General features: G+C 38.8%; 1 protein-coding gene across 1 annotated transcript in view; it reads left to right on the top strand.

The window, feature by feature from the left end:
* Nucleotides 1–19,824, top strand: part of RGS22 (regulator of G protein signaling 22) — a 61,986-nt gene that overhangs the window by 14,331 nt on the left and 27,831 nt on the right. Inside the window, 10 exon segments of the mRNA XM_071738049.1 lie at nt 3,558–3,643; nt 5,464–5,623; nt 5,924–6,095; nt 9,141–9,813; nt 10,341–10,502; nt 11,287–11,467; nt 13,519–13,658; nt 14,148–14,253; nt 16,137–16,262; nt 17,841–17,942. Coding sequence (XP_071594150.1) covers nt 3,558–3,643; nt 5,464–5,623; nt 5,924–6,095; nt 9,141–9,813; nt 10,341–10,502; nt 11,287–11,467; nt 13,519–13,658; nt 14,148–14,253; nt 16,137–16,262; nt 17,841–17,942 — 1,908 coding nt within the window.

Here is a 19,824-nt window from a genome sequence, read left to right as displayed (position 1 = left end):
GCTTGGTAGCTTGGGAAAAATGTTAATTTATGTTAGGAAAACATAATGATGGGCCAAATTGTGCCCTGCAATGCACATGTGTCTACCAGACAAGTAAATGGAATTACACATGTACATCCTGTAACTCAGAATTTTGAAGATTTTGTCAGGCAGGATTCAGTTGTGTGGTCTGAATACTTTTTAATATTAAAAGAAAAAATATTATGACAACAGTTACTTTACTAGTGATCCCTGGAATGTGCAAATTGACTGAAACTAATGCATCTCAGTCTTTCCTTATTAATTAATTTCCTTGTGTGGCTATGAGCTCATCTGTGGTCTGGCAACACATAAGTCTCTCTTCCGTTAATTCCTGAAGGATTTACATGGTTAGTATCAATTGAAATGGCCAGAGAAAATAATATTTGGTAACTAGAAAGCTAAATTAGTGGAAAGATAAGTTGGGTTTTAGAAATAAATTCTCTTTGCAGATTAGTTCAGACTCTATCAGTTCTGGCATCCTTACCTTGTTATTTTCAGGATGTTCTTCAGCATCAAATTAGACAGGATAAAATTAGGAACTGGAGCATCATAAGCACCTAAGAGACTACCAGACAGTATGAGAAGGTGTGGGATCTTACCCTTAAACAGCAGCTTTGGAGGACAAAAATTATACTTCATGGGGATACTGAATTCATGCCTTGCTTGCTTACTTTGCATTGGTGTGACTGATGTGACTGCAAGGCCAGTCTAAGGTCTTGCTACATTTTTAGAAGCAGTTGCTCTAAATTATGTCATAGCTGGAAAGCTGGGAGAAAAGCAGGGAGTTGTAACAGACTACTGCTTTGCCCAGTATATATGTAATGATTTTCAGAAAAGAAAACAGTGTTGAGAGAGGTCAAAAGGCAATGTTTAACAAATAGTAATGTGAGATTCCAATTATCTGCATCTAGAGTGACAAATGAGACAACAGGACAAGGCTCGCAGGCATCCCTACTGTGGTAAATCATTATTTTCACAAATAATTTGAGAGGACAAAAGCAGAAGAGCTACTCTTGATACTTTGTTTGCTCTCAAGATTCAGCCAAGGAAAAGTGATCATTGTGATTGTGGATGGAGTTTCTTGACAAATTCAAAGCCATCGCCTTGTTTTCAATATTCCTTACATCTTTCATGTAGCCTGGAGCATCAGGGCTCCTGTATTATTTAACAAAATATTTCTTTCTCTGGGCTCTTTTTGTAGATGGGAAAATGCACCATGGCCTTTTGAGGAACAATATGTTTTGGCACACTTTCTTTTCCTTTTTTAGAGAAAGGGTGATTCTTCTTATTTTTGACTCCTGCTTTACTGCACATAGATGCCTCATCCAGCTCAACCTGGCACCTCAACGTGTCCTGCAAAACAGTGTGCCAAAAATTGTTACTGCAACTATGCAAGGTGAAAGAAGTCAGATTCCTTCATTGCACCATGCAAAGACTGAGCCAGAAGAAATCTTCCCAGACCAACTGCATCAAGCAGTTTAGTTCAATTCAAATAGGATTTGATCTTTCAGATGCTTGGTGATGTTGCTTCCTTTGTGTTGATTGCTGTCTTCACACTCTCTGAAGAGATTCACAATTTTTTTTGAATGTTGCATTGCTATGGAGTCAGCTTGAGTGGCCATCACTGGCACATTACTAATGAAGATGAGCAGAGAATCCTAGCAGGCCTTTCAGGCTACAGCATGAATTCAAATACATCTTGCTGTAGAAATACATCCAGTGGTGTTTTTTCTGTATTTTACTTTCCTCTCAGACTGCTACAAACACAGATAAACAAAGGTTCTCTGCACGTGTGCATGGACACTTGCAAACTCTTCATATGGAAGTATCTTTATATCAATAGTCAAAATCAGCTTGGTTCTAAAATATATTAAAACAAAAGCCTGTGGAGCTGGGTAGTATTGATCACAGCTATGGAAAGAAGCTGGCTGGCATCCCACATACTTTACTTCAGTGAAACCCCAGTTCAGCAAAGCACTTAAGTATGTGTTTAACTTTAATCAAGGGAAGCTAAACACATGCTTAAACTTAAACACGTGCTAAAAGCTTTGCTGGACTGGGTCCCAGCAAGGCCTAAGACTGACTGGGTAAGGAAGCTAACCAAGGTAACAATACCCATCAAATTAAATGTAGCATCTTTCTCTAGGGAAGGGGAAAGAATAAAGGTTCTTTCCTTCTGATAGCATTCATAAATTTGTGTACCAGCCATGTAAAGAACGGACATGTTATGAATCACTCAGATAAAAAACTAGACTGTGAGTCCGTAAACACATACATATTAAATGCCAAAGTAAAGAGACAGTCTTCTGTATTTCAAAAAAGCTTGTCAGTTACCAGAAGGAGGCATACACTGTGTGGTTGGGAGTAATTAGTCTCCATCTCCACAAATTACATTGTATGAGCCACTGCCAACATAAGCTTTCCATATTTTGAAATATTTTCTTCTCACTAAATGAAACCACCCACTTTCTGAGTAATTCCGATTTTTTTAATCCCCTGCAGATATACGTGAGGCAGAAATAACCCTTGTCCCTAATGGAATATTAGCTCATGGAAAGAAAATTTAAAATGTAATCTACGTGAACTGGTTATTTGATACAGCAAGTGGCATCCATCCTTACCCAAACTTCACCTGTTTTTATGGACAAGTGGAGTTACTGCATTCTTCCAAATCATCAGTTCCACCTTAACTAAAAGGAAAAATGCACCTCAGATAAATAGAACAGGTCATCCCATGAGTGGAAAATGTACACTCTTAAAAAAATATTTAGAAATATGTTGTGTGTCATTTCTAAGGGAAACAGCTGTGGATCACTGTGGCCCATGGTCACAGAGCTTGTTGTTTGTCTGGCTTGCAGCTCAACACTTCCCTTCCACCCCAAGCCCCTCTGTGGAGGCACATCCCATCCTGCCTTGATGAGACATGAGGCTTAGACTGCCTAAGAATAAATTTTTTATGGGTTAAGTTCATAACTCTCTTAGATTTCCAGTACAAGAGTTACTGTGTGCAACGCAGTTATGCAATGCTCCAGTGTAAAAGTGGAAAGGGTGACACAGTTGTGGCTTTTTACTTGTTTGATTTTAATATCCACAGCTCTTCCATTCTGAGAGTATAATTTAGTCTTATTAGTTCTTATTATTCAACTTCTTGAGAAAACATGTAATAATAGTTATTTATAAAATGTGATTAGAAAAATTAGTAGTTTCCTATCGCCAAAGAATTATGAGCATCTAATTTACATTTAGAATTGTACAGTAAAAGAATGATTCATACACACGTTATTTCTGAAGACAAAAAACCCCAAACATATTTTGTTAAAATATTGCATTCTTATAGATAAAATCAGACTTAAGGCTTATTAGCTGTTAAAAGGCAGGTAGATTAAGGCTCAACTAGATAAAAAAGATGCTGGTCACTCTGAATTTGTCTTCCTGAGAAATGCTTCTGTAGAAGGGGATGGAGAGATTCAGTTGCATGGCAAACAAAACAAAAAAGTCAAGAACACTGCAAATCTTTGGCATTTCTCTTTTGACAGTGTCTTGATCGAGAGCAAGCAATGCAGTGGATTAAGAAAGAAAGGCTTCCAGCATTTCTAGAAAGCGACTGTTACTTTGAATACAGGTATTGCAATTTTTTATGCTCAGCTCTAAATTTGTATGGTTTTCTCTTCTGACTATTTCATCTTGGTGATATCCTTAACATGTTTTCTCCCACCTCTTGTCCTGCTTAATTTTAGTACTTATGTGACTTGGATAAAGTAAAGTCAGTGATTTTTTTCACTCTTTATTCTGTAATTTTCCTTGGATGTGAATTGCATACCATGTCACACATCATTACAGAGCATGAGTGGCGTTTACTGTTTTCTGAATCTGTGTTCCACTGAGGTACCATGGTAGCAATGCATCTCTCTCTAATCAGTACAGTGGACATGTAAGTGGAAGATATGAATCCATGAAATCTGTTTGGAAAAATCTGCCAATCCTCCTTATTTCAATTTTTTGTATTTTGGGGCCCACCATCAGACTTCATTTTGCACGATTCTCTGTGGGATGGCATGAAGTAGTTGGATGCTTTACAGTTCTACACTTGCTATATTTTTCCAGATGCCCTTCTAGCAGATGTTCTGGAGGTTTAGTTTGCTTTTTGAAAGGATCTGCCTCTATATCCCTTGTGTTTCTGTCTAGGTGCTGATAACTGCAGTGTGTTTTGGGGGTTCTAAAAGTATTGTTCACAAAACTCATGTCTGCTGGTTGTAATGACAGAGTAGTTATTGGGGCATACACTTCTATATGAAAATTTAAAAAAATATTTTAAATTTTAATTTTAAAATATTTTAAATTTTCAACATCCTGAAGCCAGCGCTTAAATTTAGGGAGGAAACTGCACAAAGAATAAGCAAATCATGTGAAAGAGTGCACCATTTCACTATTTCATCGTAACAGCCTGATTTACAGGTATATGGGCCTCAGGAAACACTGAAAATTTGATCTTTTTGCTATAGCAAAGTATTTCCTTGATCAATCGGAGTTACCTAAGAGAATGATCTACAACTAACTTTTTAGTATGTGCCTAATTTTCATTGGTATCAGTGTTTTAAGTTGCTTTCCTGAACCAGGATCAAGAGAAGCTGAGATGCCAGAAGGGAAACTTGTGTTTAAAGATGAAGCCACCACAACCCTAGAATGAAATCCTATTTGCCCTCAAAGAGTGGGGACAAACAAAACTGGGCATTAAGCTTATTCATGGCCATAGGCTCAAGCACAGGCTGCTCCTTCCCTTCACATGCACCTTGCTTGGTTTTGCACTGCTTTCTAACTTAACCTATGAAATCCTGACAAAATTTTCAAGCCCAGAACTTCCCCACTACTGCTGTGTGTTTCTAAGACTGCCTTTTTCTTAACATCCCAAGGCTTGTAGATACTAACACAAGGTAGCACTGAAGTACTGTTTGGTATCCTGAAGTCACAGTGCAGCCAGTAGAACATGGTGGCCACCAGAAGTTCAATATGGTCACTGCCATGTCAGTACTGTTGGAAGATTCCTTGAATTATAACCAGGAAACATAGTGCCTGGCAATGACACAAGGCTTCTGCATTCTGGGAGATTAGTTCCATTTTAGCAATCAAAATGTTCAAAGGTTTCTTGGCAGGGTTTAAGACTACTTAGGCACATGTAAGATATCCTGCCAGAAATCCATCTCATTGGTAAAGCTTGATAATGTAAAGCAGGCCATCAGCTGTAAACTTGGTGAACAGTGGCATGGCAGTGCTGGCATTTACTTATGTGACAGCAGGTAAGGGATCAAATAATGAAGCAGAACATGAAGTCCCTTGTAGCTATTTATTATCATGGTTTTTATTGGTTATTCTAGGAGAAAGTCACCTCTTTCTCTGACCAAAAGCTACAATTAACTATTTTCTTGTCTCAACATTTAATTTCAGGCTAGCTAAATTGATATCACAGGTAGAATGGAGCAAGACTGGCATTAATTTCATTATAGATAGTGACTACTATCCCTGGATAAAGAAAAAAGACCCAACTTCTCCCCCTGTTGAGGAGGACGACACTTCGTTAACTACAAAGTACATATTGCCTGGCCAGGTAAAATAAACATGTTTAGTGGGTGTAACATCAAGCTAGATCAAACAGATTGAACTAAATTATAGTTACTGGGGTCACAACCTAATTATACAACTGATTCTCTGAATATCTCTTCAAAGCTCTTTGTACTATAAAAGAAGATTAATGGGTTCTATCACAGCTTAAACATAATTGGGAACTATTATAGAAATCTGTGCAAAAGGACTGAAAAACATGACTACAGACAGTAAGGCCTCTGCTCTCAGAAACATTGCAGTAAGTAGAGAAATGTGAACTATTTTGTGACATTTCTTTTCCTAGGCTACAGTTTCTCAGACAGAAGATGTGTCCTCATTAGCAAAACAAGGGGAACTAATGAGTACTACAGATTCATTTATGCATCCTGAAGCTTCTAGTCAAATTCAAGACATTGAGTATTTGCCTGTGCAGCACGAAAGAGATGATTCATTAAGTGAAAATGAGAGCCTTCTGGGTAAGTAAGAGGGCTTGGCCATAGTACTTATACCACAAGTCTGAATAGGTGGAAAGAAAAGGCATTTCAAGGAACTGCTCACTTCACTTTTAACCTTCTGAGTATTGCATGGTATCTTAGGCTTCAGGTGGGGATTTTTTCCTTTCCACAGTCACAACATGAAATTAAAATTTGAGCTGGTAGCCAAATGATTCTGAGATTCTGTGACAGCAGAAGAAGCCTTTTTTTTTTTTTTTTCACACATTTCTGTCTCATGGATGTCTGTAAGTTTCAGCCCAGGGGCTTTTTTTGATTTGATATGTTTTGAAAGACTTTCATGTCTGGATTCTTTGGGTATTTGATAATGTATGATTTGTGTTGCAGCCATCTTCTTAGGGTATTTATGTTGGGCACTTAAAGACCTTTCGCCTGCCAATTTCCATGAATCTTACAGAATGCAATGATTTGTGACACTTCTGTTTGTCAAATCTAACTGAAATTCTTCAGTGGGTTTCAAATGTATTGGAAGAACATACAGAAGCACCTATGGACATACCTGACTGCAAAGCCTTGCTTCTCCTCTGTAGGCAGTAGCAAGATGAACAGAGACGTCTCAGAGCACATGTTAAAAGTTCTCTCTCCTTCATTCCCAGAGGAAAAAACAGCCATTCCTCTCTGAGACTTGTCCTGCTGGGACCTCAGAGTCCAATGGCTGAATGGAAAATTGGAAGACATGATAACTCCAGAAGTCTATCTTCTTCCCTAAGCCCAATGAGGATCATCCCAGGACATATATTTCTGATTCATGGTTTATCACGGGAGTTACTCAAGTTTACAGCTCATGACGCTACGATTTTTTTGGAGTGCTTTGGGCAGAAAGGTCACAGGTGCATCATTCTTGGAGAACATTATAATTTAACATTGCTCTGTATTGCAGTGGGCTGGCAGACCTATGGAAAACCTGCCCAGGAAAGTTGTGGATATCCCTTCCCTGAAGGTGTTCAGGCTAGGCTGGATGAAGACTTGAGCAACCCTGTCTAGTTGAGAGGCATCCCTGCCCATGGCAGAGAGCCTGGAGTAGGTGGTCTCTAAGGTCCCTTCCAACCTAAGCCATTCTATGATTCTATAAAAACCCTTTTGTCTCTTCTTTTGCTGCAGCTTTCTGCAGTCAGCAGCATTTTGTCTCAATGAGTATTTTACATATTCTCCCTGGAAACTTTATAACATAGACTTTCATTTTTTATGTCCTCATTACTCCTCTTTATGCTTATTTTGTGGAAAACTAGAACTCTTTCTGTCAGAAAAGTTTTTTAAGCACAGTATCAGCTGGTGTATGGATAAGACACAGGGAGCCTTAAGGGGCACTAGCTATATTTCTCACAGCCTTCCTGTGATTAGAAAGAACTCAAAACCTAAAGATATTTGCTGGCCAATCCAGTCTGAATTCCTTGCCTACTGCTTCGGTTTTATCAAGGTAGCAATTATTGTCTTGAGCAAAATCCTGAGCCTCTTGGCTTTCGATTACTTGAGCTGTGTATGTCTCTTCCTGATTCCCTCAGGTCCTCTGAAAGTCATTTTCATGTTTCCGTTTCACAGAACTGTGCTGAGGAGCTATAGTTTTTCTTTGTGAAGTGAAAACAATTGCAATAGTTTATAAATAAGATACTTTAAATCATTGATTTTTATAATAATGTCAACATATTGTCCTATAGATACTTACACATGAAATTAATGTAAGTGCAGAGCATGGAGACTCCATGCAATGTTCCTGATCTGCCTGTGACAGTGGCTACCACCGGTTGGACGTGGCTTATTTTCAGTGGAAGATGGAAGGAATGTCTGACTGTCATTGACCTTTATTGACCAGGGCACTGTAGAGGATTACACAAACATTACAAATGCAGATTTAGACGATCTGAGAGATTTAGCCTTTTTTCTGTCACTGTCTGATGTGGTGCCTGTGCTTCCAGGCTGTAGCAGTCTCCTCACTGATGGTGTTTTGCCTGAGGAACACAATGGTGTATGCAAGTCTACATCTTAGCTGTATGGAAATACAGAAATACGGTTTATTCTGTAGTTTAAACACTGGATTGATACAAAGATATTGTAGAGTTGAATTAATTGTTTTGTTTACTTAGATTTGGCCACCATTCACAATATCTGCAGTTACTCTGCTCAGATTTATAGGACTGACTTGTACAGCATTAACCTAAATAAGAAATATGGGTAGCCAAGGTCATTTTCCCAGCATGCCCCAGAAGTACTTGATTTGTTAGGACTCTGGCAGAAGTAGAAAAGATATTAGATCAATATAAAGCAAGAATTATGTTTCTTTATCAGCAGACCAGGGTGGCAGCATGGGCTTAATAGCATGGAGATGATGAGAAATTTGGTAAAAGGAATAAAGTAGAGAAATGTAGACCAGAAAAAACAGGCTGTTCTGAACTTGCTAGTTATGAAACATCTCTAAATGGAAAGGAGCAGTTTCTGGGTGGCAGACTGGACTGCAGGATTGTTAAATGTTTCCAGAACCCTTGACATAATAATTTGTTTTGTCTTCCTATGTATGTCAAGATTTTACCCAACTGACAGAGGCTTGTTTGATGTTTTAGTCTTTTGCAATAATCAGCATAAGTAGACAAAGAATTATCACTTGCTAGCTCCTTCATGCCTAAACAAAAAACAATCCTGCTACATACTGTGACTTTGATCAAACTTTGAATGCTCGGGAAGAAACCAGGCCTTGCCTCACAAGGTGGTTTTACAAGAGCTGGGATGCTCAGCTGAGTAAACAAGAAAACTGGCTCCAGAGGGATTTGTTCTTGAACTCTGTTTCTCTGCAGGAATTCAACAGGGAATGAGTTTCTCAGTCATGGGGCTGAGCTTCTAGCCAGATAGCAATAGCATATGCACCTCTGCTACTCCTTGCTCTGCAGTGTGACATGGTCTGATTGTTCTGCAGCAGCACAATGGAAATTTGCTTTATTTTTTAACTGGGAAATGTTGATATGCAAGAGAACAGTCCTAAATCAAAAGTAGTCAATGATCTTTTCTGATTTAATGCAGAAGAAGGCTCCTGGCCTGAGGAATGCCAAGAACAGAGTTCCCGTTCCCCTTCAAGGACAGCATCAGCAAAACCCGACAGCATTAGGGAAAGATCCAAAGACGCTGATGAGAGTTCTTATGTGGTCGTTCCTGAACCTCCTTCCCACACTCAGTTAAGAGTTTATCTAGACCCAAAGAGGGACAGTGCATCAAAAGAAGAAAATGAGCAGGGAAGTGCAACTTTTCACTCAGTGGAAGAATTCATACCAGCTGATACCATTACAGAGGAACCCATTTCAGAGCAGACCAGCCAGCCAGCTGCTGATATTGAGAGTGATGTGGATCTCCACAAGCTGCCTGAAGTGTTGATAGAGGAGTTAGGAAATGATGAATTTCCCTGTGGTAGTGAAGAGTCACTCTTTCCCCAACATTCTCCATTAACTGTCTCAGACTCCAAGGCAGATGTAAGAGAACATGGTATGGAAGAAGTAAGCTTAAGATCAAGTTCTGAAAGTGATGGAGCAGACAGCAGGAATTCCTGGTGCATTTGTCACAAGACTTATGACACTCACAGCAGACGTGAGTTTGAAAGATTCAAGAAGTTCATCAAAGGAACCCTTGGGGAGAGGTACTGGTGGCTCTGGATGGATATTGAAAGACTAAAAGCTCTTAAGGTCACTACAAGACAGCAAAGGTATTTGTTGTAGTTTTAACAGGTATTCCCAGTGTTTTAATACTTGTAACCCAGGTAGATCAATGCAGGTTTTGAGATTTCAGAATAAATTGTAATGTTGGAATAAACCAGACATAATTAAAGTAATCATGAATTTCCTGACAAGGTAACTCAGGAATGGCTCTTCTGGAGCTGAAAGTTTACATGAAGTCAAAATTGCTGTAATATTAAAGCTTTGCTAGGAAGGTATTTGGCAAACAGTTCGGAACACAAATCTAAAAAAGAATAAAAGAAATTAAATTCATAAGTAGGGCATTCAGTATGATGAATAGTGAAAGGCACTACGGGATTCAAATTGTCTTTTCTAAGGCAATGTACCTTTTATCTTATACACAACCTGTCTCTAATTTGCAGAAAAACTGTTTTGGCTTCTGCCACTTGCAATTAAAAACATGTTGCATGACAGCAACTTAACCAGCAGGATGAATTGTTCTTGGTTCTGTATAATATCTGATATATGCTTATGTGACTATTTTTGTTGACTCAAGGCAACTCAGTAAGATGAAAAAACTCTATCTGCTGAGCAATGGAGACTACTTCCTTGGTTTGGAAGTGTTACTGAGACTTGATCTACTCCATGGAGATCAGTGGAATATAAAGCATTTAAGATGGATTCAGCCTGAAGTTGTGAAACCTCTGCTTCTTTATTGGTATGAAAAAATCAACATGAACTAAGGTTCTATTGTTTAACAAATTTTCCTTTTCTTTGAAAAGTTTATTACTTTTATTTTATCTCACTGGCAATTGTTGGAAGCTATGGTATCATAAACACTAGAAGATTTTTAGTTGAGCCTAAACTACACTGCAGTCTGCTGAGAAACCAGGTAGATCTGCTTTACTGAGCTCTTGTTATTTTACTGCTGGAGCATCTGAGCTTCTTTTTGTACAGCAGCCTTGGGTACCATTCAACTCTCATTTAGGCAGGATTCTGGAGGATAGAGAAACTTCTCCAGGCACAGGAGGTTAATTCTGTCCTAACCTGTTAAAGTTTCTGAGGATGTTCTGTATACATTTATGGGTAATTTGACCCCGAGACTTTACTGTTCAATCTCTGTTGTGCAAAATGTGTTTTATGTATTGACAGATTAAGTGAGGGTACAAATTATAACCTGTTTCCAATCCCTTAGAATCCTTTGCTATACTTTCCTGAAGGATACCCATACAAAGGCAACTTAATGTAATTGTGCAGAATTTGCAACCTAACTTTATTTATGCGAAGATTGGCTTTAGATTTGCAGGAGTGCAATGTCCAAACATATCTTTCATACTATTCTTTTCTTCTAGGTGCATATAGCACCATATCTTGATACAGTAAACACCATCATGGGAAAAAAAAACCAAACCAAAAAAAAAAAACCAACCCAAATAGCCCAAATAGGCCAAACTTTCTCACATTTTGGAAAACTTCTACTTACTAGCTTTTTCTTTCCCTAGGGGTCCCAGATTTTGTGTTGCCCATTCAGCAGCAATAGACACTGCCAGTGCAAAACTGAAGCTTTGGCACACATGCCAAGAGAGACCAAGGGTGGACGTTGATCCTTTTCCACAAATGGTTTCATTGCTACCATTGACAACTAAGTCTGGCACACCTAGGATACCACTTTCCCTTCCTCAGGTAGGTAGGATAACAACAATGAAAAACAAAGCCTTGTCCCATCAATAATAGTAAAACTCCCTGAATTCAATCAGACAAGAATATGGTACTACATTGTTAAGAAGTCAAGATTTAGAAAGATTGTCTCTTGCAGATGGATATGTATAAAAATGCAGCATATTTTTACTATACTTTATGCAACAGAGTGCTATATATTGATTCAAATTAGCTTCTCAATTGTCTTGGCTATTTTGTAAGTCTTTTGGATTGACATTTAAGCTTGAATTGTTCATAACTGCAAGACATTGACCTTTTGCAGAGAGTCCAGAGAAGGCCCACAAAGATATCCAGAGGTCTGAAACACCTCTCCTAAGCTGAGAAAGTTGAGGTTGTTCAGCCTGGAGAAGAGAAGGCTCCAAGGACAACTTATATTGGCTTTCCAATACCTGAAGGGCCCTCTATGAAAGCTGAGCAGGGACTTTCAAAAAGTGTGTAGTGAAAGGCCAAGTAACAATGGTTTTAAGCAGAGAGTAGAGTCAGATTAGACACTAGGAAGAAATTCTTTAGCGTAAGGTTGGTGAGACACTGGAACAGGTTGCCCAGGGAGGTTGTGGACACCTCATCCCTGGAAGTGGTCAGTGCCAGGTTGGATGGAGCTTTGAACAACTGTGTCTGGTGGGAGATGTCCCTGCCCATGCAGGGGAGTTGGAATTAGATCTTTGAAGTCCATTTGACCCAAACTGTTCTATGATTCCATGATTAAGGATTTAGCTCAGATTCTGCCCTTCAACCAGCCTTATCTTAATCCAGAGTAATTCTTACAACTTCATTGCAGTACCCTGAATCTACCCCTCATATCTGTAAAAAGGGAAGGGTACTGCTCATTTTCTATCACCACAGCTATTTAATCAGCTACACGTGATTTTTGCCTTCTACATGAGTCACACAACACAGATCTCTCCTTTTCACAGCGTGTAGCTTGCAGGGGACCACTTCAGTTTTTACTCTGTTCTTCCTTGAAAGCATAAATTTGCTATATGACTGCAATAAAAGATGCAGGTTTTCAACAACACAGTGGTGAGCCTCAGGACAAAAGGTACTTGGAGAATGTGAATTGAGACTGGGGTTCCCAGTATCAAGAACTGCACAGACTATACCACAGAACTGATCACACATACCCCTGTTACTTTGAGATGGGTAGTTTTAGACTACAGTTATATATTTTTGAAAAGCTAATTCATGGAGGTAACAGAGGAAAAACAATTGGACAAATCTCCTGTTCAGAAGAAGCTGGGTTCAGAAGATCAGAGCTTCCTGCTGATCACAGCAGAGTGGGAGCCAGAAGTGGCTGCCTCTTAGAGAGATGGCTTCTGTCTTCAGAAGTTGTGCCACTGGCCCAGAAAGAGGTCTAATTCTATGGGTTTTCCAGCCCCTGTTGAGTTTCAGTACTTGAAGAAAACTATGGCCTGGCACCCATGACCCCTGCAGAATCAGCTTATGGACCATTTCTTGCTGCTTTTTTTTTTTTTTTTCCTGTGAGAAATCTGGACCTCTGAATCTTCCAGCTCCACTGTGCTTGCAAGTGCTTAGGAAGCAGCAATTCTGGTTGAATTCTGGGAACACTGAATGCAGCTGGCATCTCTAAAAATAATAGCATGTTTTTGTTCAAAATAACTTACTGAAAGTGTGGCAGACTGCTCCCTTTCTCTCTTAGTATGAGTACTTGTATCTGCCTTGCAGTCCTCATTTATGGTCAGCTAGTTAAGGTAATCATAATAAATACTCACAAAACATGATCACTTGCTCTTCACATGACATCCTCTTTAATTCTATATAAAGTATATTTAACATATATCTACTTTAAAAAAATCTATATTTTAAGCTCTAATGGTTATTAAGGTGTGCTGAAAATCTTGCAAGGTATTCAGAGAAGCTTTTTGCAATTTGCAGAAATACCTATTGTGATTGACAAGGCAAAATGGTCCTGGATGTATTTGAGCAGTTAATGAGAACATGTTAACACAAAGGTGGAAAGATAATCAGAACTGCCTTATTTTTGTTATGTCTTTTAGAAAAGTAGAGCAAGCTCACCAACAACTTTAGTAAGACCAGCTACACCAAGTTTCACTTTGAAGACATCATTAAGATTGTCACCTACCCTGCCATCCAGTCAGAGCCCCCAAAGTGATGATGCTTCTGGCAGCAGAAAGTGGTAAGTACAAAAGTTCCTTGTACACCTCTCTTCACACCAATACAGCTCAAACATTTGTGAAAGTCTTAGATCCTACAATTTTCTTTAACTTAATATGTTTAGTGAAGCACAGTTATGGGCCAGATTGAGTACATGGAGAATTCCTTCCTGGCTTGTTTCTTTGTACAGCAAAAAATGGTTTATTTCTCCAAATACAGGTGTTATACCTTCTCTTGTATAAATGTTGATATTCTCTACATTTGTTTATACTCTTTTAACCTGTCTCAAGCACTTGCCCTCAAAGATATGCTGTGTCAGTGATTTCCACAGGGCTACATGAAAAAGTATTTCTCTATCTTTCTTACATTTATTATAAACTTGAACTCCATGTACTTTTTCCTCTGCTATTCACCATGTCATTCTGTTTCTCTCATGTCTCTTCTTAGCTGTTTATTTTATAAGCAGGCCAAGTTATTTCTTTTTGAAAATTTTATTTGTTTGTGGATTCAGGTCAGAGTCAGCGAGCAGAGACATGATTCATTGCTTTGATTTGGATGACAACAAAGACTCAGAGCACCAGAGTCACAGAAAATACACCTATGCTGAGCTGCTCATGGTGAGTACTGCTTGAAAATTTTAGTTGTCTTGAATTTTGGGTTAAGATACTTTATTCTGTGGTATTAAAGGGAAAGTAAATGATGGGAGAAAGTGGTTTGATTATGAGAATGTCAGTGCTGTAAGCAAAGTATAATTAGAATGTCAGCATTTTCTGTGTGGTATCTGTCACCTATTTGATAGGAAATGGTGGAGCACACAGAGATTTAGGTTTATTTTAACTAGGAAGTGTTGGTCTTCTCCATGGTGACCATGTATTCAGCAGGCTATTATGGAAAACTCACTGGATAAATACTGCAGTGGAATTGTTGCTTAGGAAAATATACCAGACTTACGCTGAAAACTGTATCTGCCCTAGAAAGTCATTAAAATAGTAAAATTCATAAGAGAAAAGTGCTTCACTTGTACAATTCCTCTTCATTGCTTGTGTACTTAATTCTTTGTTGAATTCTTGCCTGCTAAACAGGCTCTCAATCCCTCCAGGAAACCTCAGGAGGGACAAGCTGCACAAAAGAGCCTTTTCTCAAGAACTTTTAGTATGCTGACAAACTGAAACATGAAATGTCAAGATTTGGCAATTTAAAATATATCTGAAACTTTTCACGTGTGTAGAACCATCTCTAAACAGCCTGTCTTTTCGTGAAATGATAGCAGTGGCTTCACAATTAAAAAAAAAAAAAACAACAAATATATTATGAAGTCTGAGGCTGTTTACCTGTTCATGGAGTTTGCTGATCACTTGAGCACATAATTGTTTTTCACATCCAAATAATATTTTATTTATTAATTCACTGCAATCATTTTTTTCTTTGTTAATTTTGGTAGAAGAAAAGGCTAGTCTTTGTGATTAGGGGATATTTACAGTTAGAAACCTGTATTAAGGAAATGTTCACACCATGAACTATCAGTTTTTGTACACCTGCATCATTCAGAGTTTTCCTCTGGCAGAGGGAGAAAAATACTGTTTACACTTACAGGGCTAGACTGGAACCTACAGCCAGGACCCCACAATTTGCCACCATAAATATGATGCAAAGAGGAATGCAGGAATCCATTGTTCATCTTCATACTTGGGAGTGGGATCTTCCTGCTCTGCTTCAGAAGGCTGGCTTCCTCCTGCCCTTCTCCATCCCTGTTACTGTTAGGAAAGAAGGCAGCTGGCAGCCACTGCGTGCATCTGCTCACACTTCTGCTATCAGAGATGACAAGTCAGCCAAAGTTTCTCCCTTCTGATCATCAGAATCCAATTTACTAGTTTGTAGTCTCCTCTGGTTTCTCTATGAGCCTTGTCACAATTGGTACATTCTTCCTCAGACACTCCAGGAGCCAGCCACAGTAAAGGGAATGGATTTCCTCTGCCCTAAAATGCTCATGATTTTGGTGCTGATGTCAGTGGTGTAATCCCTGGAGACATCTTCTGTAATTTTGAAACTTGACCAAATAACCACTTGTTAACTTCTGTTGGTTCAAAACACAGTAGCTTGAGCTGAGACAACTTCTGACAGCTAAGTGATATAGTTTATCATTTTTTATCATTGGAATTCTTGGGACCAAAGAGCTAATGACAGAGTGAAGGCCAGTTTTGTTTTCCTGTTAAAAGTATTGAAAAAACCCCCAAGGTTCATGTAGTGATCATTTAGATACTCCTTATGCCTTCAGTTATCAGAGCTTTTCCATTGAATATGAATATTGTGGGAATATGAGTGGGAAAATGGTACGGTGAGCTATGAGGAGTTGCATATGTAGTAGAAAATGGAGTCTAATTTCTTGGGATGAAGTTACTAATTGAACACTCTGCATGGCCCTCCCTTGTGATGCACTGACAGTTGAAAATAGTGAAAACCTACTGTTCCTTGCTGTATAACTACATTTTTTTTTGTTCAGGGAAAAAGTGCTGCTGGCAGTGTTGTCTTAGGGGAATCAAGAATGGAAAGCATGCTGCAGTCTCTTTATTTGGAGAACAGAGCAGGCTACTACTTCACACACTTCTGTGAGAAGTCAGGGAATAAGGTACGAGCATTTTCCTACCCTGTGATAATTTAGTCCATAATTGACTGAATGCCAAGATATAGAGGGCAGCCAGGCTGCAAGGAGATGGAGAAAGAAAGATTGATGACTGGATGAATAATTACTTGTGAGACTCCAATCCCTCAACAACAATAAACTGTTCATGTGTATACTCAAACTAATGACAGGTCTTAACCAAGCCGTCAGATCCTAACTGTCTCAGACCTATTGGAAATCTGATTGTACCATCAGGGATAAAAAAAAGACTAATCATTTTTAAAAACTGGCCTTTAACTTGGCAGAAAAAATGAGGTCTTAACCCACAAAAACATTTTTTAAAAAGATGGAAATTCCACTATGCTATTACTCATGATAGTCTGCCTCCTTCTTAGTTGTTGGGTTAGTGATGTCCAAAATCTCCAAAGTTTTAAAAACGTTCTTCTGCTTCCATGAAGCTTCTTGGATTTCTGAGAAACATAACACTATTTCTTCTGTGCAGTCAGCAGATCCATCATTCATTGCTGGGTGTAAACTGAGGATTGGTTGGAACAAGTTATGAATCTGAGTCAGTGTTCAGTGGCTTTGCAGAAAAATTGAGTCTTCAGGGGAGATTTGAATGCAATCAAGATGGACATCTATTTCACCACTGGCACAGCCCAGAATCCAACAGCAGTAGCTAGAAATGCCTTTTGCTACCAGAAGGCAACAGTCAATGTTTCCAAAGCTGAATACCTCCAGATAAAGATATTAAATATGTATAGATAGAAACCTAAATAAAAGAATCTTATATTTTCATTGGAGACAGGCACCCACCCTCAAGTCCTCTAGCCTTTGCAGGTGCCAGACTCCTTTGAATCAAATTATTTCCTTCAGGCTTTATCTGCAACTGTGGATCCTGTTTCACTCCTATGCCAGATACAACAGGCTACAGTTCTGTGGAGCAAAGTTCACTGTCCCTTTATTTTTGGAATGTTTTCTTCATTGTCCAGTGATGGAAGATCCAGGCTATTTTTAAGCCAAACTCCAAACTCATAGGAACTTGATTTAAACAGAGGACTTGTGGAAAGGTCTAGACTCCGTCTTCTGAAAGATCTTTTGATGTTTATTTGAATTTATGAAATGAGGCCATGACTCTGTGCCTCAGAAATGTATGCAATAAAAATGTAATAATGTCCCCAGCAACATATGTCAAGTACACAATATTTAATTGTTTTGGTTATTGCTGCAAAATACTGTTTCACCATGGCATGATTTCTGCATGTCCATTATCACCATTTCTTCTTTAGTTCTGGCTTTGTGCCACTAAAATGTGATTACTCTTCAAATATTAACTACAATGTTAACAATTTTAATGGACAATTACGGACAAAGGATACAATAAAAGATACAGTACCACATTGACAATGCCATTAAATATGTTGTCCTTCTGCCAGTGTGCAACAGAAGGTTAAATCCATCTCAAATTGAGCTTGACTTATGATGACCCCAAGGAGCTTGATAAATTACTTGTTTTGGAAAGTCAGCCTTTTATAAAGCTGTGATATTCGGGTGGCAATAACTTAGAATATTTTTCATCTCTAGTTGTGGAAGAACAGTGTGTACTTTTGGTTTGACCTGCAGGCTTATCATCAGCTATTCTACCAAGAAACTCTTCATCCTTCTAAAATATGCAAGCAAGCTCAAGTAAGTTGTAAATAATGTGTTTTCTCCTCAGAAACAGATTTGTTCATTCCCTTCACAAATACATTTGTTCAGTGACAACACTGAAAAGAAGATACAAAGTAGAAAAATTTCTAAATCCTGACAATTCAGAAAGACCTAAATCTGGGTTGTGGACAATAAAAGAAGTTATTTGGATTGTTTCCATGGAGCTTCTTGATTTCAATGTTAAACATGCATAGTCTGATTTCTAGGCTCTAATGCCTGTTCCCAGTTTTATCTGTTACTCTCAGTTTACTTAATCTCCCCTTTGCTGCTCTGTGTTGTATTTGGAAACTGCTTAGTGTTAATACTTTTTCTAAAGCATCTAATTGTGCTGTACCTTCATTCCATCTCTTCTGTGGATTAGAATTGCAGGTCTCACAGTTCAGACTTCATATAATGACTGTAGTGAAGAAAATAGATCTTTCAGTTGTCAGTCCTGTTCTTCTGACTTTCGGGGCACCACTGTGCTCTTTCCTCACTTGTCAAGTGATCTGTAGACCCTCATCTACTGTCAACCAGAACTGATATTGCCTATAAGTGAGGATTCTTAGTTGAGAATGCACTTTAAGTTGGGGAATAGAACAAAAATGAACTGATTCACCATTGCTGATAGCTGTTGCTGTTGCCAGATGCAGGCACTGGCAGGGAAAGAGGCTGCAGCAGTGTGATATCTGTAGGATTCCAAACAATTTTTAAAATCACTTTGTGAGACTTTGGTCTGCTTTTCCTCTGTCAACCTTGTGTAGGAGTATATCATATCTGCATATTTCAATATATGCTGTAATAGCTACTTCACATGTCATCAGAACAAGTATCTGTACAGAGCAGTGGAGAATGATCTCTTTGTATTGTTATTGAGCAGCTGAACTGCCTTGAATATTTCTTTTTTTCCTACTTGGAGGATTTACTGGGGCAAATGACATGATTTTGCATGTTTGTCTAGAATTCTCACCTGAATCAGTGTTATTTGTACAGAAATTCCAAGCAGAGGCCAAGGGCATGGATTCCTCCCTCTCTCCTGCCTCACACTGCCTAACTTGAACTGCTGCTCTATTGAGTTGTTTTCCCCTCTGTCTCTCCTTAGGGCTTGAGGCTGGGGGCAGCTGGCTGTACCCCAAAGACTGACTGTCTCCTATTTCTGCTCAGGTTTGAGTGTGAACAGGGACCCTGCTCACAAGAGGCTTGCAAGTTAACCATATCTGGACTGTGTCTTCATTTTCCTATATGCTTTGTTGCAGTGGCTGCATGGCTGCAAATTAAAACCCAGATCTTCCTTATTTTTTCTTATCTTATTTCCAGCACTGGCCTGGTGGTGACAGCAGAACATCATGCAAGCAGTACTACCAGGCAGTTGCAGAGAGCTCCATATACATAGCCATTAAAGTAAATACATCAAAACGGAATTTGTGAAACTGTTCCATTAGCATAACTAACAGCTGAAATGTAACATAACAAATCAACACATGTGCTGCAACATTTGGTATCATTCTCAAGCTTGCCTTTTAAGGCTGCACAAAAATTACTCTTGTTTTCATTGGAACATGGTAAAGAATCAAGCTGCATCCAATCTACAGGGTCTGCTTATGGAAGAGTTGCCTTCCCAAAGTCTGTGCTCACCTTTGGCACACTGAGATAGTAATTCTAAATACTCCTAAGAGAATGGGGATCAGATTCACACAACACATTGTCATATATAGTTTACTATCTTTTACAGAAAGAGACATCCAGAGTATTCATTGTTTCAGTTGTTAGGCATTTTTATCTCAGCTTTTTAACAGAGCAAGGAAACGCATTCCAAGGTGTACATTCATTCAGCCAGGGAAAGAAACTACAGTGAGAATAAAATCTGATGGATATGAAA

This window comes from Heliangelus exortis, chromosome 2, assembly GCF_036169615.1.
Source record: "Heliangelus exortis chromosome 2, bHelExo1.hap1, whole genome shotgun sequence".
NCBI classification, from domain to species: Eukaryota; Metazoa; Chordata; class Aves; order Apodiformes; family Trochilidae; genus Heliangelus; species Heliangelus exortis.
The sequence above is the reverse complement of the archived record's forward strand: the minus strand, read 5'-3'. Positions and strand labels throughout refer to the sequence as shown.